The sequence below is a fragment of the Salmo salar genome, chromosome ssa06 (assembly GCF_905237065.1).
Source record: "Salmo salar chromosome ssa06, Ssal_v3.1, whole genome shotgun sequence".
In the NCBI taxonomy this organism is placed as follows: domain Eukaryota; kingdom Metazoa; phylum Chordata; class Actinopteri; order Salmoniformes; family Salmonidae; genus Salmo; species Salmo salar.
Genome location: NC_059447.1, coordinates 91190298 through 91212424, shown reverse-complemented (window position 1 = coordinate 91212424; position 22127 = coordinate 91190298). Strand labels below are relative to the sequence as shown.

Below are 22127 nucleotides of genomic sequence, written 5' to 3'. Positions count from 1 at the left end.
AAACTCTGAGACTATCGATCACTACAGAATAAGAGCAAATCCTAAACGTAGAATTACTAGTCTGCAGCTGGAAATTACGTAAATCTAGTACGAGAATACCGACAACCCGCAGAAGCATCTATCCTATGCAACGACCATCTGTACGCCTGACATATCCATTACAACAGACACTGTCCAGAGCCGCTGAGAAAGCGACAACTACGAAAGACATTGTGACTTCTGGGGAAGTTAACCAGAGACTGACTCTCCAGCAGATGGACCGCTGATTCCAACAGAGAAGACAACAACAACATATGGGCATAAATATATACATTGCAATTATTTTCGAATGAGCGGCTGTTCATGTGCAAAGGATTAGCATTTCAATTAATATAATTATCAACTGTGTGTAATGAATCCATTTTGTCTTTCCATTTAGTCTTTCCCGCTTTTTCTCAATGCATTGTGTTAGAAACCAATAACTATATTGTTTGTTTATGTATTTCTGTGATTTGATTTGATTAGTTAGTTAGTAAATAAATAATTAAGCCAATTTGTATATCGCTGATTCATGATTAAGGCTAGGGTTCGTATCAGATATCCAAGGGTTTGCGACGTTCAGTAATGAGAACTGATGAGGTAATAACAACACATTAATACAAGACTGTACTTGATAAGATATGAAAATATCTGAAGAGTCGATTGGGGAAATAGAGACTCTATAAACATTTTCCCGTGGTGCCCCCCGACTTCCTAGTTAATTAAAGTTTACATGATTAGTTTTATCACGTAATAATAACACAGAGAATTGATTTGATAAAAATCAATCTTCACATTTAATGATAGTCACAGACACAACAACATGTTAGAATCACCTTTGCGATTACAGCTGGGAGTCTTTCTGGGTTAGTTTCTAAGAGCTTTGCACACCTGGGTTGTACAATATTTGCACACTATTCTTTTTAAAAATGTATTCAGGCTCTGTCAAGTTGGTTGTTGATCATTGCTAGACAGCCATTTTCAAGTCTTGCCATAGATTTTCAAATCAAATCAAAGTTTATTTGTCACGTGTGCTGAATACAACAGGTGTAGACCTTACAGTGAAATGCTTACTTACAGGCTCTAACCAATAGTGCAAAAAAGATATTAGGTGAACAATAGGTAGGTAAAGAAATAAAACAACAGTGAAAAGACAGGCTGTATACAGTAACGAGGCTATAAAAGTAGCAAGGCTACATACAGACACCGGTTAGTCAGGCTGATTGAGGTAGTACAGTGAGGGGGAAAAGTATTTGATCCCCTGCTGATTTTGTACGTTTGCCCACTGACAAAGAAATTATCAGTCTATCATTTTAATGGTAGGTTTATTTGAACAGTGAGAGACAGAATAACAACAAAAAAATCCAGAAAAACACATTTGCATTTTAATGAGGGAAATTAGTATTTGACCCCCTCTCAATCAGAAAGATTTCTGGCTCCCAGGTGTCTTTTATACAGGTAACAAGCTGAGATTAGGAGCACAATCTTAAAGGGAGTGCTCCTAATCTCAGTTTGTTACCTGTATAAAAGACACCTGTCCACAGAAGCAATCAATCAATCAGATTTCAAACTCTCCACCATGGCCAAGACCAAAGAGCTCTCCAAGGATGTCAGGGACAAGATTGTAGACCTACACAAGGCTGGAATGGGCTTCAAGACCATCGCCAAGCAGCTTGGTGAGCAGCTTGGTGAGAAGGTGACTACAGTTGGTGCGATTATTCGCAAATGGAAGAAAGACAAAATAACTGCCAATCTCCCTTGGCCTGGGGCTCCATGCAAGATCTCACCTCGTGGAGTTGCAATGATTTGTTGCTTTGTTGCAAAATAGGAAGTTGTGAAAAACAGCTTCTATCTCAAGCCCATCAGACTGTTAAACAGCCATCACTAACATTGAGTGGCTGCTGCCAACATACTGACTCAACTCAAGCCACTTTAATAATGGGAAAGTTGATGCAATCAATTTATCACTTGCCACTTTATATTATTTATATTAGATAATGTTTACATAACCTACATTATTCATATCATATGTATATACTGTACGCCATACCGTCTACTGCATCTTGCCATCTTGATGTAATTAGATTTATCACTAGCCACTTTAAACAATGCCACTTTATTATGTTTTCATAACCTACAATACTCATCTCATATGTATATACTGTACTCTATACCATCTGCTGCATCTTGCCATCCTGATGTAATGTATCACTAGCCACCTTAAACAATGCTGCTTTATATGTTTTCATACCCTACAATACTCATCTCATATGTATATACTGTACTCCATACCATCTATTACATCTTGCCTATGCCGTTCGGCCATCACTCATTTATATATTTTGATGTACATATTCGTATTCATTCCTTTACACTTGTGTGTACAAGGTAGTTGTTGTGGAATTGGTAGATTACTTGTTAGATATTACTGCATGGTCGGAACTAGAAGCACAAGCATTTCGCTACACTTGCATTAACACCTGCTAACCATGTGTATGTGACAAATACATTTGATTTGATTTGATTTAAATGTTAGAATTATATTTTGTGTAGATTGTTGACCAAAAAATACCATTTAAAATCCATTTTAATTCCACTTTGTAACACAACAAAATTTGGAAAAAGTCAAGGGGTTTGAATTTTTTCTGAAGGAACTGTATATTTCATAAATATATTTACATATTTGATTTTTAAATGCTTTTATAAAAAAGTTTTAAAACACCTACTCATTCAAGTTTTTTGTTACATGTTTTACTATTTTCTACATTGTAGAATAATAGTGAAGACATCAAGACTATGAATTAACACATATGGAATCATGTAGTAACCAAAAAAAAGTGTTAAACAAATATAAATATATTTTATATTTGAGATTCTTCAAATAGCCACCCATTGCCTTGATGACAGCTTTGCACACTCTTATCTCATATTTCATAGTTTTGATGTCTTCACTATTATTCTACAATGTAGAAAATAGTAAAAATAAAATAAAAACCTTTGAATGAGTAGGTGTTCTAAAACTTTTGACCAGTAGTATATGTCTAACCGATGTGAAATGGCGGTTACATTTAAATATATTTATATGTATTTCTTATCCTTGTGCGGTATTATACTTTTTAGATACATGTTTAAAATATTTTTAACATTATTATTTATGATCAATATATTCATATATGAATAATACATCTATTTGTAATTATAAACTGGGTGGTTCGAGCCCTGAATGCTGATTGGCTGAAATCCGTGGTATATCAGACAGTATACCGTGGGTATAACAAAACATTTATTTTCACTGCTCTAATTGTGTTGGTAACCAGTTTGTAATAGCAATAATGCACCTCAGGGGTTTGTGATATATGGCCAATATACCACGGCTAAGGGCTGTGTCCTAGCACTCCGCATTGGGTCGTGCATAAGAACAGCCCTTAGCCGTGGTATATTGGCCATTTACCACACCCTCTTGGGCCTTATTGCTTAAATATGAGTACTTCATATATGGTGATATATGTGCACAAGAAAAAAGGCACACAACACGAACAATTAATACTCAAATGTATCGTTTCCCTTTGTGACCTCAGGAAGTCACTGGAAGGTCGCATCTGAAAAACTAAATATGTCCTCTCAGGCCCACCCATGGCTACACCCCTGCCCAGTCATGTGAAATCCATAGATTAGGACCTAATTAATGTATTTCAATTGACTGATTTCCTTATATGAAATGTAACTCAGTAAAATCATTGAAATTGTTGCGTTTATATTTTTGTTCAGTATAAATTATATCAAAATGACATTAGCTCAGAGCTTTAATATCCAAAACAATTCTTACCTAGGTCAGTCTCAATGCATGTTGTGGTGGCAAGTTAAAGGATATTAGCTAAGTCTGTAAAAAACTCTTGCTTGCAGGCAGTTGAAGAAAATATCTTCTTTCTCTGTCACCCGCCAGGTGAAAAAACATGATTATATAATCAATATAAAATGCAATTAACAGCTCGGGAGAAATATGTTCTAGGTTCATGTGTCTTTAAGAAATAAATATAGCTCTTCTTAATATGTCTCATATGTACCAGTCAGCCTCAATAGCTGCATAATACATGTTCAACTTTTGCATACAAACCCCACTTTGGAAACCTAATGGCAAGAGGTCACAGGTCAATAGACTCAACATTACAACACAGCACGAATTGTGTCACAAAAAAAATAAATCATTAACATAAACAAACAAAAAATGCTATGAGGCGCTCAAAGTTATAACTTTCATAAATATATTCTCGACATATATGTAAATATATTTTTAATTCCTCCTCATATATGTAAATATATTATAATACATTAGTTTTCCATATGGTGAGGGACTGTTATCAAAGAGAGAGAGACAGAGAGCGAGAGAGAGGTAAAGAGAGACAGAGAGACAGAGAGCGAGAGAGACAGAGAGCGAGAGAGACAGGGAGACAGAGAGACAAAGAGACAGAGAGACAGAGAGCGAGAGAGACAGAGAGCGAGAGAGACAGAGAGCGAGAGAGAGCGAGAGAGAGGTAAAGAGAGAAAGGGGGAAATAGAGGAGAGTGTGTGTCTGCGTGTGCGTGCATTGTGGCGTGTGTACACAAGCGTGTGTAGATGGTGGGTAGAGCTCTGATGTGAGCTACTCTGTTTCTTGGCAACAGAATGCACAGGTTGATGTTTATTAGGATGAGTCTTGTCCTTGAGGCAGCACTGAGCGATTTCCACTAGATGGACCAGCTACAAAGTCAAAATTGGATCTGTATTGTAAAAATGAATGAAATCTTTGCTTTTCGGTCTTCGTTTAAAGTTAGGGATAGCATTGCGGTTAAGGTTAGGGTTAAGGTTAGGTATAAAAATCAGATTTTTTGACTTTGTGGCTGCGCCAGTTAGTGACCACTCTGCAGAGCTGCCTCCAAAACAAGGTTCATGACGAGAAACACTAACCTACCCAGAATGCAGGAGACACTTGACATCTGGCTAATTGAACAAACACTCTGCAGGGCCGCAGAGGGCTAGGAGGGGACGAGAAAACAAACACACAGAGGCTATGTCTGACACAGCATCTTGCTTCCTAAGTACTGTAGTGCACTGCTTTTGACCGGAACCACTATATAGGGAATAGGAGAGACCCTGGATGTATCCCAAATAGCACCCTACTCCTTTTACAGGGTATTGGTATAAAAAATAAAAATAAAACAAGTGTGTTACTTATGGAATAGGGTGCCTTTTCCCCATAGGGCTCTGGTCAAAAGTTGTGCACTATAAAGGGAATAGGGTGCATTTTCCCCATAGACTCTGGTCAAAAGTAGTGCACTATAAAGGGAATAGCGTGCCTTTTCCCCATAGGACTCTGGTCAAAAGTAGTGCACTATAAAGGGAATAGGGTGCCTTTTCCCCATAGAACTCTGGTCAAAAGTAGTGCACTATAAAGGGAATAAGGTTCCTTTTCCCCATAGGACTCTGGTCAAAAGTAGTGCACTATAAAGGGAATAGGGTGCCTTTTCCCCATAGGACTCTGGTCAAAAGTAGTGCACTATAAAGGGAATAAGACGCATCCCCCTGTCTTTCTCACCTGGTCTGCATGTTCGCTGGGTGTGAGAGTGATGGAGACCTCCTCCTTGTTATTGGCCCCAGCAGGCCTCTCAAGCCTGGGGTCGGATTTAGGCTTCCGGCTGAAGAAGGAGAGGAAGCTGAGGGGATGAGTCTGCTGCTTGGGCCTCTTCATGATCTGGAGATTGGGATGGAGCGAGCAGGCAGGCAGCCAGGCTAACCAGCATCAGCAAATCAACAGGACACAGACCAAACGTGTTTTTTTTTTGTGTGTGTGTGTGTGTGTGTGTGTGTGTGTGTGTGTGTGTGTGTGTGTGTGTGTGTGTGTGTGTGTGTGAGAGCCCCTTCACGGCTCAAAGTCTAGGAGAGGTAGAGCCGCTGCAGTGAACGATGTCGACGATGGAGGAAAAAGAGAGAGAGAGAGAGAGAGAGAGAGAGAGAGAGAGAGAGAGAGAGAGAGAGAGAGACGAACTGAGAGAAATTTTTGTCCGGAGGTGAAGAGGAGGTGATCCCTGTCAAGAATACGGATCTCAATATCTTCTTCTTTACTTATTCCTCTCCTCTTTCCACCGCTTCCTCTTCCTTCTCTTCCTCTGTTGCTCCCTTTTTCTCAGTTAGGCTGGAACAGAGTGGCATTCATCCTTCTCTATACCACGGGGAGCGAGCGGCCCCTCGCCCTGCGGAAAGAAAAGAGATTAGCTACAATATTACAAACTAACGCTCACTCACAGGCAACGTCTTAAATGGCACCCTATTTCTTACACAATGTAGGGCTCTGATCAAAAGCTGTGCACTATTTAGGGAACGAGGTGCCATTTGGGATGCAAACACAGAGGAGAATACAAGGCCACGCTTCACAGAATACAGTATGTTGTTCAGCGATCAATGGGAAAATGGCACCCCTTAACCATAGGGCTCTGGTCTAAAGTAGTGCACTATATAGGGAATAGGGCTCTGGTCTAAAGTAGTGCACTATATAGGGAATAGGGCTCTGGTCTAAAGTAGTGCACTATATAGAGAATAGGGCTCTAGTCCACAGTAGTGTACCATATAGGGAATAGGGCTCTGGTCCACAGTAGTGCACTATATAGGGAGTAGGGCTCTGGTCTAAAGTAGTGCACTATATAGGGAATAGGGCTCTGGTCTAAAGTAGTGCACTATATAGGGAATAGGGCTCTGGTCTAAAGTAGTGCACTATATAGGGAATAGGGCTCTGGTCAACAGTAGTACACTATATAGAGAATAAGGCTCTGGTCAACAGTAGTACACTATATAGAGAATAGGGCTCTGGTCTAAAGTAGTGCACTATATAGAGGATAGGGCTCTGGTCCACAGTAGTGCACTATATAGAGAATAAGGCTCTGGTCCACAGTAGTGCACTATATAGAGAATAGGGCTCCGGTCAACAGTAGTGCACTATATAGGGAATAGGGCTCTGGTCCACAGTAGTAGCACTATATAGGGAATATGGCTCTGGTCTAAAGTAGTGCACTATATAAGCAATAAGGCTCTGGTCAAAGGTAGTGCACTCTATATGGAATAGGGCTCTGGTCTAAAGTAGTGCGAATAGGGTGCCATTTGGGACTCACACAGTCATAACTTTTAACAAGGCACACCTGTTAATTGAAATGCTTTCCAGGTGACTACCTCATGGAGCTGGTTGAGAGAATGCCAAGAGTGTGCAAAGCTGTCATCAAGGCAAAGGGAGGCTACCTTGAAGAAATTAAAAAATATAATATATTTTCATTTGTTTAACACTTTTTAGGTTACTACATGATTCCATATGTGTAATTTCACAGACCTCTGTTATAATGCTACCAGGATATAAACTCCCCCAATCACAGACCTCTGTTATAATGCTACCAGGATATAAACTCCCCCAATCACAGACCTCTGTTATAATGCTACCAGGATATAAACTCCTCCAATCACAGACCTCTGTTATAATGCTACCAGGATATAAACTACCCCAATCACAGACCTCTGTTATAATGCTACCAGGATATAAACTCCCCCAATCACAGACCTCTGTGATAATGCTACCAGGATATAAACTCCCCCAATCACAGACCTCTGTTATAATGCTACCAGGATATAAACTCCCCCAATCACAGACCTCTGTTGTAATGCTACCAGGATATAAACTCCCCCAATCACAGACCTCTGTTATAATGCTACCAGGATATAAACTCCTCCAATCACAGACCTCTGTTATAATGCTACCAGGATATAAACTCCCCCAATCACAGACCTCTGTTACAATGCTACCAGGATATAAACTCCCCAATCACAGACCTCTGTTATAATGCTACCAGGATATAAACTCCCCCAATCACAGACCTCTGTGATAATGCTACCAGGATATAAACTCCCCAATCACAGACCTCTGTTATAATGCTACCAGGATATAAACTCCCCCAATCACAGACCTCTGTGATAATGCTACCAGGATATAAACTCCTCCAATCACAGACCTCTGTTATAATGCTACCAGGATATAAACTCCTCCAATCACAGACCTCTGTTATAATGCTACCAGGATATAAACTACCCCAATCACAGACCTCTGTTATAATGCTACCAGGATATAAACTCATCCAATCACAGACCTCTGTCATAATGCTACCAGGATATAAACTCCTCCAATCACAGACCTCTGTTATAATGCTACCAGGATATAAACTCCTCCAATCACAGACCTCTGTTATAATGCTACCAGGATATAAACTCCCCCAATCACAGACCTCTGTTATAATGCTACCAGGATATAAACTCCCCAATCACAGACCTCTGTGATAATGCTACCAGGATATAAACTCCCCAATCACAGACCTCTGTTATAATGCTACCAGGATATAAACTCCTCCAATCACAGACCTCTGTTATAATGCTACCAGGATATAAACTCCCCCAATCACAGACCTCTGTGATAATGCTACCAGGATATAAACTCCTCCAATCACAGACCTCTGTTATAATGCTACCAGGATATAAACTACCCCAATCACAGACCTCTGTTATAATGCTACCAGGATATAAACTCCCCCAATCACAGACCTCTGTTATAATGCTACCAGGATATAAACTCATCCAATCACAGACCTCTGTCATAATGCTACCAGGATATAAACTCCTCCAATCACAGACCTCTGTAATAATGCTACCAGGATATAAACTCCTCCAATCACAGACCTCTGTCATAATGCTACCAGGATATAAACTCCCCCAATCACAGACCTCTGTTATAATGCTACCAGGATATAAACTCCTCCAATCACAGACCTCTGTTATAATGCTACCAGGATATAAACTCCCCCAATCACAGACCTCTGTTATAATGCTACCAGGATATAAACTCCCCCAACCACAGACCTCTGTCATAATGCTACCAGGATATAAACTCCTCCAATCACAGACTTCTTATAATGCTACCAGGATATAAACTCCCCCAAATCACAGACCTCTGTCATAATGCTACCAGGATATAAACTCCCCCAATCACAGACCTTGGTCATAATTCTACCAGGTCTTTATGAACCTTAAGTTCTGACTAGGCCCCTTTGTTCCAGTGAAGGGAAATCTTAACACTACAGCATACAATGGCATTCTAGACGATTCTGTGCTTCCAACTTTGTGGCAACAGTTTGGAGAAGGCCATTTCCTGCTTCAGCACGACAATGCCCCCGTGCACAAAGCGAGGTCCATACAGAAATGGTTTGTAGAGATTGGTGTGGAAGAACTTGACTGGCATGCACAGAGCCCTGACCTCAACCCATTCGAACACCATTGGGATGAATTGTGACCTCTAATCCTCTTGTGGGTGAATGGACTTTCGGTCATGTAGTGTACATTCAACTAGAGGATAAGAGCTGAGTAAGCATACCATCCAGAGTTGAAACAGCAACCTGTTTCCATACCATCCAGAGTTGAAACAGCAACCTGTTTCCATACCATCCAGAGTTGAAACAGCAACCTGTTTCCATACCATCTAGAACCTGTTTAGTTTGAAACAGCAACCTGTTTCCATACCATCTAGAACCTGTTTAGTTTGAAACAGCAACCTGTTTCCATACCATCTAGAACCTGTTGAGTTTGAAACAGCAACCTGTTTCCATACCATCCAGAACCTGTTGAGTTTGAAACAGCAACCTGTTTCCATACCATCCAGAACCTGTTTAGTTGAAACAGCAACCTGTTTCCATACCATCTAGAACCTGTTTAGTTGAAACAGCAACCTGTTTCCATACCATCTAGAACCTGTTTAGTTTGAAACAGCAACCTGTTTCCATACCATCCAGAACCTGTTTAGTTGAAACAGCAACCTGTTTCCATACCATCTAGAACCTGTTTAGTTGAAACATTAACCTGTTTCCATACCATCCAGAGTTGAAACAGCAACCTGTTTCCATACCATCTAGAACCTGTTTAGTTTGAAACATTAACCTGTTTCCATACCATCTAGAACCTGTTTAGTTGAAACATGGATTATTTGACAGAGCACAGTGTTAAACTCCTTTATCCACACATGTAGAGACAGGAACTCATAGCAGTCACTCAGTCCAGTCACTCAGTCCAGTCACTCAGTCCAGTCACTCAGTCCAGTCACACAGTCCAGTCACGCAGGTATGAGGCAGCTTACGTGTACACTTTGCCCCTCGACACTCTGCATTTTGTCGAGCAAGGATCAATCAATTGATTCAATTATCTTAACCGTGTTGCACTAAAAACTGTTGAAAAACATGTTGACAAACATGTATAATGTGGAGCAGTGAATGGTTTCACTTAGAAAACTACTAACCCTATCTTACTAACCTGTCCCACATATTTATTCAATGTATTAAAAGTAGTTTTTACAAGGACAGTGCACATTTATTGACGTTACAGTAAAAGTGCTAGTTTTAGCCAGCCGACAAATTTTCATCCGTAGTGCCATATCATCACACCTCACCATCAACCAAAATCTTTCCATATTCTTCCCTCTTCCAGACAGTAGGACAGTTAGCCCAGTGAGGTGTTGTGGGTCCAGACAGTAGGACAGTTAGCCCACTGAGGTGTTGTGGGTCCAGACAGTAGGACAGTCAGCCCAGTGGGCTGCAGTGAGGTGTTGTGGTTCCAGACAGTAGGACAGTTAGCCCACTGAGGTGTTGTGGGTCCAGACAGTAGGACAGTTAGCCCAGTGGGCTGCAGTGAGGTGTTGTGGTTCCAGACAGTAGGACAGTCAGCCCAGTGGGCTGCAGTGAGGCGTTGTGGTTCCAGACAGTAGGACAGTCAGCCCAGTGAGGTGTTGTGGTTCCAGACAGTAGGACAGTCAGCCCAGTGAGGTGTTGTGGTTCCAGACAGTAGGACAGTCAGCCCAGTGAGGTGTTGTGGTTCCAGACAGTAGGACAGTTAGCCCAGTGAGGTGTTGTGGGTCCAGACAGTAGGACAGTCAGCCCAGTGAGGTGTTGTGGTTCCAGACAGTAGGACAGTCAGCCCAGTGAGGTGTTGTGGTTCCAGACAGTAGGACAGTCAGCCCAGTGGGCTGCAGTGAGGTGTTGTGGTTCCAGACAGTAGGACAGTTAGACCAGTGAGGTGTTGTGGTTCCAGACAGTAGGACAGTTAGCCCAGTGAGGTGTTGTGGTTCCAGACAGTAGGACAGTCAGCCCAGTGAGGTGTTGTGGTTCCAGACAGTAGGACAGTCAGCCCAGTGAGGTGTTGTGGTTCCAGACAGTAGGACAGTTAGCCCAGTGAGGCGTTGTGGGTCCAGACAGTAGGACAGTCAGCCCAGTGAGGTGTTGTGGTTCCAGACAGTAGGACAGTCAGCCCAGTGAGGTGTTGTGGTTCCAGACAGTAGGACAGTTAGCCCAGTGAGGTGTTGTGGTTCCAGACAGTAGGACAGTTAGCCCAGTGAGGTGTTGTGGTTCCAGACAGTAGGACAGTCAGCCCAGTGGGCTGCAGTGAGGCGTTGTGGTTCCAGAAAGTAGGACAGTCAGCCCAGTAAGGTGTTGTGGTTCCAGACAGTAGGACAGTTAGCCCAGTGAGGTGTTGTGGTTCCAGACAGTAGGACAGTCAGCCCAGTGAGGTGTTGTGGTTCCAGACAGTAGGACAGTCAGCCCAGTCAGGTGTTGTGGTTCCAGACAGTAGGACAGTCAGCCCAGTGAGGTGTTGTGGTTCCAGACAGTAGGACAGTTAGCCCAGTGAGGTGTTGTGGTTCCAGACAGTAGGACAGTTAGCCCAGTGAGGTGTTGTGGTTCCAGACAGTAGGACAGTCAGCCCAGTGGGCTGCAGTGAGGCGTTGTGGTTCCAGACAGTAGGACAGTCAGCCCAGTGAGGTGTTGTGGTTCCAGACAGTAGGACAGTCAGCCCAGTGAGGTGTTGTGGTTCCAGACAGTAGGACAGTCAGCCCAGTGAGGTGTTGTGGTTCCAGACAGTAGGACAGTTAGCCCAGTGAGGTGTTGTGGGTCCAGACAGTAGGACAGTCAGCCCAGTGAGGTGTTGTGGTTCCAGACAGTAGGACAGTCAGCCCAGTGAGGTGTTGTGGTTCCAGACAGTAGGACAGTCAGCCCAGTGGGCTGCAGTGAGGTGTTGTGGTTCCAGACAGTAGGACAGTTAGACCAGTGAGGTGTTGTGGTTCCAGACAGTAGGACAGTTAGCCCAGTGAGGTGTTGTGGTTCCAGACAGTAGGACAGTCAGCCCAGTGAGGTGTTGTGGTTCCAGACAGTAGGACAGTCAGCCCAGTGAGGTGTTGTGGTTCCAGACAGTAGGACAGTTAGCCCAGTGAGGCGTTGTGGGTCCAGACAGTAGGACAGTCAGCCCAGTGAGGTGTTGTGGTTCCAGACAGTAGGACAGTCAGCCCAGTGAGGTGTTGTGGTTCCAGACAGTAGGACAGTTAGCCCAGTGAGGTGTTGTGGTTCCAGACAGTAGGACAGTTAGCCCAGTGAGGTGTTGTGGTTCCAGACAGTAGGACAGTCAGCCCAGTGGGCTGCAGTGAGGCGTTGTGGTTCCAGAAAGTAGGACAGTCAGCCCAGTAAGGTGTTGTGGTTCCAGACAGTAGGACAGTTAGCCCAGTGAGGTGTTGTGGTTCCAGACAGTAGGACAGTCAGCCCAGTGAGGTGTTGTGGTTCCAGACAGTAGGACAGTCAGCCCAGTGAGGTGTTGTGGTTCCAGACAGTAGGACAGTCAGCCCAGTGAGGTGTTGTGGTTCCAGACAGTAGGACAGTTAGCCCAGTGAGGTGTTGTGGTTCCAGACAGTAGGACAGTTAGCCCAGTGAGGTGTTGTGGTTCCAGACAGTAGGACAGTCAGCCCAGTGGGCTGCAGTGAGGCGTTGTGGTTCCAGACAGTAGGACAGTCAGCCCAGTGAGGTGTTGTGGTTCCAGACAGTAGGACAGTCAGCCCAGTGAGGTGTTGTGGTTCCAGACAGTAGGACAGTTAGCCCAGTGAGGTGTTGTGGTTCCAGACAGTAGGACAGTCAGCCCAGTGAGGTGTTGTGGTTCCAGACAGTAGGACAGTTAGCCCAGTGAGGTGTTGTGGCTCCAGACAGTAGGACAGTTAGCCCAGTGAGGCGTTGTGGTTCCAGACAGTAGGACAGTTAGCCCAGTGAGGTGTTGTGGTTCCAGACAGTAGGACAGTCAGCCCAGTGAGGTGTTGTGGTTCCAGACAGTAGGACAGTTAGCCCAGTGAGGTGTTGTGGTTCCAGACAGTAGGACAGTTAGCCCAGTGAGGCGTTGTGGTTCCAGACAGTAGGACAGTCAGCCCAGTGAGGCGTTGTGGTTCCAGACAGTAGGACAGTTAGCCCAGTGAGGTGTTGTGGTTCCAGACAGTAGGACAGTCAGCCCAGTGAGGTGTTGTGGTTCCAGACAGTAGGACAGTCAGCCCAGTGGGCTGCAGTGAGGTGTTGTGGTTCCAGACAGTAGGACAGTCAGCCCAGTGAGGTGTTGTGGTTCCAGACAGTAGGACAGTCAGCCCAGTGAGGTGTTGTGGTTTCCAGACAGTAGGACAGTTAGCCCAGTGAGGCGTTGTGGTTCCAGACAGTAGGACAGTTAGCCCAGTGAGGCGTTGTGGTTCCAGACAGTAGGATAGTTAGCCTAGTGAGGTGTTGTGGTTCCAGACAGTAGGACAGTTAGCCCAGTGAGGCGTTGTGGTTCCAGACAGTAGGACAGTTAGCCCAGTGAGGCGTTGTGGGTCCAGACAGTAGGACAGTCAGCCCAGTGAGGCGTTGTGGTTCCAGACAGTAGGACAGTTAGACCAGTGAGGTGTTGTGGTTCCAGACAGTAGGACAGTCAGCCCAGTCAGGTGTTGTGGTTCCAGACAGTAGGACAGTTAGCCCAGTGAGGCGTTGTGGGTCCAGACAGTAGGACAGTCAGCCCAGTGAGGCGTTGTGGTTCCAGACAGTAGGACAGTTAGACCAGTGAGGTGTTGTGGTTCCAGACAGTAGGACAGTCAGCCCAGTGAGGTGTTGTGGTTCCAGACAGTAGGACAGTTAGCCCAGTGAGGTGTTGTGGTTCCAGACAGTAGGACAGTCAGCCCAGTGAGGTGTTGTGGTTCCAGACAGTAGGACAGTTAGCCCAGTCAGGTGTTGTGGTTCCAGACAGTAGGACAGTTAGCCCAGTGAGGTGTTGTGGTTCCAGACAGTAGGACAGTAAGCCCAGTGGGCTGCAGTGAGGCGTTGTGGTTCCAGACAGTAGGACAGTCAGCCCAGTGAGGTGTTGTGGTTCCAGACAGTAGGACAGTTAGCCCAGTGAGGTGTTGTGTTTCCAGACAGTAGGACAGTCAGCCCAGTGAGGTGTTGTGGTTCCAGACAGTAGGACAGTTAGCCCAGTGAGGTGTTGTGGTTCCAGACAGTAGGACAGTTAGCCCAGTGAGGTGTTGTGGTTCCAGACAGTAGGACAGTCAGCCCAGTGGGCTGCAGTGAGGCGTTGTGGTTCCAGACAGTAGGACAGTCAGCCCAGTGAGGTGTTGTGGTTCCAGACAGTAGGACAGTCAGCCCAGTGAGGTGTTGTGGTTCCAGACAGTAGGACAGTCAGCCCAGTGAGGTGTTGTGGTTCCAGACAGTAGGACAGTCAGCCCAGTGAGGTGTTGTGGTTCCAGACAGTAGGACAGTTAGCCCAGTGAGGTGTTGTGGTTCGAGAGAGTAGGACAGTTAGCCCAGTGAGGCGTTGTGGTTCCAGACAGTAGGACAGTCAGCCCAGTGAGGTGTTGTGGTTCCAGACAGTAGGACAGTCATCCCAGTGAGGTGTTGTGGTTCCAGACAGTAGGACAGTCAGCCCAGATGGCTGCAGTGAGGTGTTGTGGTTCCAGACAGTAGGACAGTCAGCCCAGTGTGGTGTTGTGGTTCCAGACAGTAGGACAGTCAGCCCAGTGAGGTGTTGTGGTTCCAGACAGTAGGACAGTTAGCCCAGTGAGGCGTTGTGGTTCCAGACAGTAGGACAGTTAGCCCAGTGAGGCGTTGTGGTTCCAGACAGTAGGACAGTTAGCCCAGTGAGGTGTTGTGGTTCCAGACAGTAGGACAGTCAGCCCAGTGAGGTGTTGTGGTTCCAGACAGTAGGACAGTCAGCCCAGTGAGGTGTTGTGGTTCCAGACTGTAGGACAGTTAGCCCAGTGAGGTGTTGTGGTTCCAGACAGTAGGACAGTCAGCCCAGTCAGGTGTTGTGGTTCCAGACAGTAGGACAGTTAGCCCAGTGAGGCGTTGTGGGTCCAGACAGTAGGACAGTCAGCCCAGTGAGGCGTTGTGGTTCCAGACAGTAGGACAGTCAGCCCAGTGAGGTGTTGTGGTTCCAGACAGTAGGACAGTTAGCCCAGTGAGGTGTTGTGGTTCCAGACAGTAGGACAGTCAGCCCAGTGGGCTGCAGTGAGGCGTTGTGGTTCCAGACAGTAGGACAGTCAGCCCAGTGAGGTGTTGTGGTTCCAGACAGTAGGACAGTCAGCCCAGTGAGGTGTTGTGGTTCCAGACAGTAGGACAGTCAGCCCAGTGAGGTGTTGTGGTTCCAGACAGTAGGACAGTTAGCCCAGTGAGGTGTTGTGGTTCCAGACAGTAGGACAGTTAGCCCAGTGAGGTGTTGTGGTTCCAGACAGTAGGACAGTCAGCCCAGTGAGGTGTTGTGGTTCCAGACAGTAGGACAGTCAGCCCAGTGAGGTGTTGTGGTTCCAGACAGTAGGACAGTCAGCCCAGTGGGCTGCAGTGAGGTGTTGTGGTTCCAGACAGTAGGACAGTCAGCCCAGTGAGGTGTTGTGGTTCCAGACAGTAGGACAGTCAGCCCAGTGAGGTGTTGTGGTTCCAGACAGTAGGACAGTTAGCCCAGTGAGGCGTTGTGGTTCCAGACAGTAGGACAGTTAGCCCAGTGAGGCGTTGTGGTTCCAGACAGTAGGACAGTCAGCCCAGTGAGGTGTTGTGGTTCCAGACAGTAGGACAGTCAGCCCAGTGAGGTGTTGTGGTTCCAGACAGTAGGACAGTCAGCCCAGTGAGGTGTTGTGGTTCCAGACTGTAGGACAGTTAGCCCAGTGAGGTGTTGTGGTTCCAGACAGTAGGACAGTCAGCCCAGTGAGGTGTTGTGGTTCCAGACAGTAGGACAGTTAGCCCAGTGAGGTGTTGTGGGTCCAGACAGTAGGACAGTTAGCCCAGTGAGGTGTTGTGGGTCCAGACAGTAGGACAGTCAGCTCAGTGGGCTGCAGTGAGGTGTTGTGGTTCCAGACAGTAGGACAGTTAGCCCAGTGGGCTACAGTGAGGTGTTGTGGTTCCAGACAGTAGGACAGTCAGCCCAGTGGGCTGCAGTGAGGCGTTGTGGTTCCAGACAGTAGGACAGTCAGCCCAGTGAGGTGTTGTGGTTCCAGACAGTAGGACAGTCAGCCCAGTGAGGTGTTGTGGTTCCAGACAGTAGGACAGTCAGCCCAGTGAGGTGTTGTGGTTCCAGACAGTAGGACAGTTAGCCCAGTGAGGTGTTGTGGGTCCAGACAGTAGGACAGTCAGCCCAGTGAGGTGTTGTGGTTCCAGACAGTAGGACAGTCAGCCCAGTGAGGTGTTGTGGTTCCAGACAGTAGGACAGTCAGCCCAGTGGGCTGCAGTGAGGTGTTGTGGTTCCAGACAGTAGGACAGTTAGCCCAGTGAGGTGTTGTGGTTCCAGACAGTAGGACAGTCAGCCCAGTGAGGTGTTGTGGTTCCAGACAGTAGGACAGTCAGCCCAGTGAGGTGTTGTGGTTCCAGACAGTAGGACAGTTAGCCCAGTGAGGTGTTGTGGTTCGAGAGAGTAGGACAGTTAGCCCAGTGAGGCGTTGTGGTTCCAGACAGTAGGACAGTCAGCCCAGTGAGGTGTTGTGGTTCCAGACAGTAGGACAGTCAGCCCAGTGAGGTGTTGTGGTTCCAGACAGTAGGACAGTCAGCCCAGTGGGCTGCAGTGAGGTGTTGTGGTTCCAGACAGTAGGACAGTCAGCCCAGTGAGGTGTTGTGGTTCCAGACAGTAGGACAGTCAGCCCAGTGAGGTGTTGTGGTTCCAGACAGTAGGACAGTTAGCCCAGTGAGGCGTTGTGGTTCCAGACAGTAGGACAGTTAGCCCAGTGAGGCGTTGTGGTTCCAGACAGTAGGACAGTTAGCCCAGTGAGGTGTTGTGGTTCCAGACAGTAGGACAGTCAGCCCAGTGAGGTGTTGTGGTTCCAGACAGTAGGACAGTCAGCCCAGTGAGGTGTTGTGGTTCCAGACTGTAGGACAGTTAGCCCAGTGAGGTGTTGTGGTTCCAGACAGTAGGACAGTCAGCCCAGTGAGGTGTTGTGGTTCCAGACAGTAGGACAGTTAGCCCAGTGAGGTGTTGTGGGTCCAGACAGTAGGACAGTTAGCCCAGTGAGGTGTTGTGGGTCCAGACAGTAGGACAGTCAGCTCAGTGGGCTGCAGTGAGGTGTTGTGGTTCCAGACAGTAGGACAGTTAGCCCAGTGGGCTGCAGTGAGGTGTTGTGGTTCCAGACAGTAGGACAGTCAGCCCAGTGGGCTGCAGTGAGGCGTTCTGGTTCCAGACAGTAGGACAGTCAGCCCAGTGAGGTGTTGTGGTTCCAGACAGTAGGACAGTCAGCCCAGTGAGGTGTTGTGGTTCCAGACAGTAGGACAGTCAGCCCAGTGAGGTGTTGTGGTTCCAGACAGTAGGACAGTTAGCCCAGTGAGGTGTTGTGGGTCCAGACAGTAGGACAGTCAGCCCAGTGAGGTGTTGTGGTTCCAGACAGTAGGACAGTCAGCCCAGTGAGGTGTTGTGGTTCCAGACAGTAGGACAGTCAGCCCTCAGTGAGGTGTTGTGGTTCCAGACAGTAGGACAGTTAGCCCAGTGAGGTGTTGTGGTTCCAGACAGTAGGACAGTCAGCCCAGTGAGGTGTTGTGGTTCCAGACAGTAGGACAGTCAGCCCAGTGAGGTGTTGTGGTTCCAGACAGTAGGACAGTTAGCCCAGTGAGGTGTTGTGGTTCGAGAGAGTAGGACAGTTAGCCCAGTGAGGCGTTGTGGTTCCAGACAGTAGGACAGTCAGCCCAGTGAGGTGTTGTGGTTCCAGACAGTAGGACAGTCAGCCCAGTGAGGTGTTGTGGTTCCAGACAGTAGGACAGTCAGCCCAGTGGGCTGCAGTGAGGTGTTGTGGTTCCAGACAGTAGGACAGTCAGCCCAGTGAGGTGTTGTGGTTCCAGACAGTAGGACAGTCAGCCCAGTGAGGTGTTGTGGTTCCAGACAGTAGGACAGTTAGCCCAGTGAGGCGTTGTGGTTCCAGACAGTAGGACAGTTAGCCCAGTGAGGCGTTGTGGTTCCAGACAGTAGGACAGTTAGCCCAGTGAGGTGTTGTGGTTCCAGACAGTAGGACAGTCAGCCCAGTGAGGTGTTGTGGTTCCAGACAGTAGGACAGTCAGCCCAGTGAGGTGTTGTGGTTCCAGACTGTAGGACAGTTAGCCCAGTGAGGTGTTGTGGTTCCAGACAGTAGGACAGTCAGCCCAGTGAGGTGTTGTGGTTCCAGACAGTAGGACAGTTAGCCCAGTGAGGTGTTGTGGGTCCAGACAGTAGGACAGTTAGCCCAGTGAGGTGTTGTGGGTCCAGACAGTAGGACAGTCAGCTCAGTGGGCTGCAGTGAGGTGTTGTGGTTCCAGACAGTAGGACAGTTAGCCCAGTGGGCTGCAGTGAGGTGTTGTGGTTCCAGACAGTAGGACAGTCAGCCCAGTGGGCTGCAGTGAGGCGTTGTGGTTCCAGACAGTAGGACAGTCAGCCCAGTGAGGTGTTGTGGTTCCAAACAGTAGGACAGTCAGCCCAGTGAGGTGTTGTGGTTCCAGACAGTAGGACAGTCAGCCCAGTGAGGTGTTGTGGTTCCAGACAGTAGGACAGTTAGCCCAGTGAGGTGTTGTGGGTCCAGACAGTAGGACAGTCAGCCCAGTGAGGTGTTGTGGTTCCAGACAGTAGGACAGTCAGCCCAGTGAGGTGTTGTGGTTCCAGACAGTAGGACAGTCAGCCCAGTGGGCTGCAGTGAGGTGTTGTGGTTCCAGACAGTAGGACAGTTAGCCCAGTGAGGTGTTGTGGTTCCAGACAGTAGGACAGTTAGCCCAGTGAGGTGTTGTGGTTCCAGAAAGTAGGACAGTCAGCCCAGTGAGGTGTTGTGGTTCCAGACAGTAGGACAGTTAGCCCAGTGAGGTGTTGTGGTTCCAGACAGTAGGACAGTCAGCCCAGTGGGCTGCAGTGAGGCGTTGTGGTTCCAGACAGTAGGACAGTCAGCCCAGTGAGGTGTTGTGGTTCCAGACAGTAGGACAGTTAGCCCAGTGAGGTGTTGTGGTTCCAGACAGTAGGACAGTTAGCCCAGTGAGGTGTTGTGGTTCCAGACAGTAGGACAGTTAGCCCAGTGAGGTGTTGTGGTTCCAGACAGTAGGACAGTTAGCCCAGTGAGGTGTTGTGGTTCCAGACAGTAGGACAGTCAGCCCAGTGAGGTGTTGTGGTTCCAGACAGTAGGACAGTCAGCCCAGTGGGCTGCAGTGAGGTGTTGTGGTTCCAGACAGTAGGACAGTCAGCCCAGTGAGGTGTTGTGGTTCCAGACAGTAGGACAGTTAGCCCAGTGAGGCGTTGTGGTTCCAGACAGTAGGACAGTTAGCCCAGTGAGGTGTTGTGGTTCCAGACAGTAGGACAGTTAGCCCAGTGAGGTGTTGTGGTTCCAGACAGTAGGACAGTTAGCCCAGTGAGGCGTTGTGGGTCCAGACAGTAGGACAGTCAGCCCAGTGAGGTGTTGTGGTTCCAGACAGTAGGACAGTTAGATCAGTGAGGTGTTGTGGTTCCAGACAGTAGGACAGTCAGCCCAGTGAGGTGTTGTGGTTCCAGACAGTAGGACAGTTAGCCCAGTGAGGTGTTGTGGTTCCAGACAGTAGGACAGTCAGCCCAGTGAGGTGTTGTGGTTCCAGACAGTAGGACAGTTAGCCCAGTGAGGTGTTGTGGTTCCAGACAGTAGGACAGTTAGCCCAGTGAGGTGTTGTGGTTCCAGACAGTAGGACAGTCGGCCCAGTGGGCTGCAGTGAGGCGTTGTGGTTCCAGACAGCAGGACAGTCAGCCCAGTGAGGTGTTGTGGTTCCAGACAGTAGGACAGTTAGCCCAGTGAGGTGTTGTGGTTCCAGACAGTAGGACAGTTAGCCCAGTGAGGTGTTGTGGTTCCAGACAGTAGGACAGTCAGCCCAGTGGGCTGCAGTGAGGCGTTGTGGTTCCAGACAGTAGGACAGTCAGCCCAGTGAGGTGTTGTGGTTCCAGACAGTAGGACAGTTAGCCCAGTGAGGTGTTGTGGTTCCAGACAGTAGGACAGTTAGCCCAGTGAGGTGTTGTGGTTCCAGACAGTAGGACAGTCAGCCCAGTGGGCTGCAGTGAGGCGTTGTGGTTCCAGACAGTAGGACAGTCAGCCCAGTGAGGTGTTGTGGTTCCAGACAGTAGGACAGTCAGCCCAGTGAGGTGTTGTGGTTCCAGACAGTAGGACAGTCAGCCCAGTGAGGTGTTGTGGTTCCAGACAGTAGGACAGTCAGCCCAGTGAGGTGTTGTGGTTCCAGACAGTAGGACAGTTAGCCCAGTGAGGTGTTGTGGTTCGAGAGAGTAGGACAGTTAGCCCAGTGAGGTGTTGTGGTTCCAGACAGTAGGACAGTCAGCCCAGTGAGGTGTTGTGGTTCCAGACAGTAGGACAGTCAGCCCAGTGAGGTGTTGTGGTTCCAGACAGTAGGACAGTCAGCCCAGTGGGCTGCAGTGAGGTGTTGTGGTTCCAGACAGTAGGACAGTCAGCCCAGTGAGGTGTTGTGGTTCCAGACAGTAGGACAGTCAGCCCAGTGAGGTGTTGTGGTTCCAGACAGTAGGACAGTTAGCCCAGTGAGGCGTTGTGGTTCCAGACAGTAGGACAGTTAGCCCAGTGAGGCGTTGTGGTTCCAGACAGTAGGACAGTCAGCCCAGTGAGGTGTTGTGGTTCCAGACAGTAGGACAGTCAGCCCAGTGAGGTGTTGTGGTTCCAGACAGTAGGACAGTCAGCCCAGTGAGGTGTTGTGGTTCCAGACTGTAGGACAGTTAGCCCAGTGAGGTGTTGTGGTTCCAGACAGTAGGACAGTCAGCCCAGTGAGGTGTTGTGGTTCCAGACAGTAGGACAGTTAGCCCAGTGAGGTGTTGTGGGTCCAGACAGTAGGACAGTTAGCCCACTGAGGTGTTGTGGGTCCAGACAGTAGGACAGTCAGCCCAGTGGGCTGCAGTGAGGTGTTGTGGTTCCAGACAGTAGGACAGTTAGCCCAGTGGGCTGCAGTGAGGTGTTGTGGTTCCAGACAGTAGGACAGTCAGCCCAGTGGGCTGCAGTGAGGCGTTGTGGTTCCAGACAGTAGGACAGTCAGCCCAGTGAGGTGTTGTGGTTCCAGACAGTAGGACAGTCAGCCCAGTGAGGTGTTGTGGTTCCAGACAGTAGGACAGTCAGCCCAGTGAGGTGTTGTGGTTCCAGACAGTAGGACAGTTAGCCCAGTGAGGTGTTGTGGGTCCAGACAGTAGGACAGTCAGCCCAGTGAGGTGTTGTGGTTCCAGACAGTAGGACAGTCAGCCCAGTGAGGTGTTGTGGTTCCAGACAGTAGGACAGTCAGCCCAGTGGGCTGCAGTGAGGTGTTGTGGTTCCAGACAGTAGGACAGTTAGCCCAGTGAGGTGTTGTGGTTCCAGACAGTAGGACAGTTAGCCCAGTGAGGTGTTGTGGTTCCAGAAAGTAGGACAGTCAGCCCAGTGAGGTGTTGTGGTTCCAGACAGTAGGACAGTTAGCCCAGTGAGGTGTTGTGGTTCCAGACAGTAGGACAGTCAGCCCAGTGGGCTGCAGTGAGGCGTTGTGGTTCCAGACAGTAGGACAGTCAGCCCAGTGAGGTGTTGTGGTTCCAGACAGTAGGACAGTTAGCCCAGTGAGGTGTTGTGGTTCCAGACAGTAGGACAGTCAGCCCAGTGAGGTGTTGTGGTTCCAGACAGTAGGACAGTTAGCCCAGTGAGGTGTTGTGGTTCCAGACAGTAGGACAGTTAGCCCAGTGAGGTGTTGTGGTTCCAGACAGTAGGACAGTCAGCCCAGTGAGGTGTTGTGGTTCCAGACAGTAGGACAGTCAGCCCA

General features: G+C 47.9%; 1 protein-coding gene across 3 annotated transcripts in view; it reads right to left on the bottom strand.

Annotated features, from left to right (window-relative positions):
* The window catches only part of LOC106608328 (E3 ubiquitin-protein ligase RNF19A), a 78320-nt gene that overhangs the window by 33887 nt on the left and 22306 nt on the right, over positions 1–22127 (bottom strand). For 2 of the 3 annotated variants that reach the window (XM_014206215.2, XM_014206213.2), the window contains exon 2: positions 5591–6245. In XM_014206215.2, coding sequence (XP_014061690.1) covers positions 5591–5743 — 153 coding nt within the window. In that variant the 5' untranslated portion in view covers positions 5744–6245. Of the gene's footprint in view, positions 1–5590; positions 6246–7184; positions 7428–22127 lie in introns of those variants that run through there. The other variant, XM_014206214.2, reaches the window with a different exon arrangement.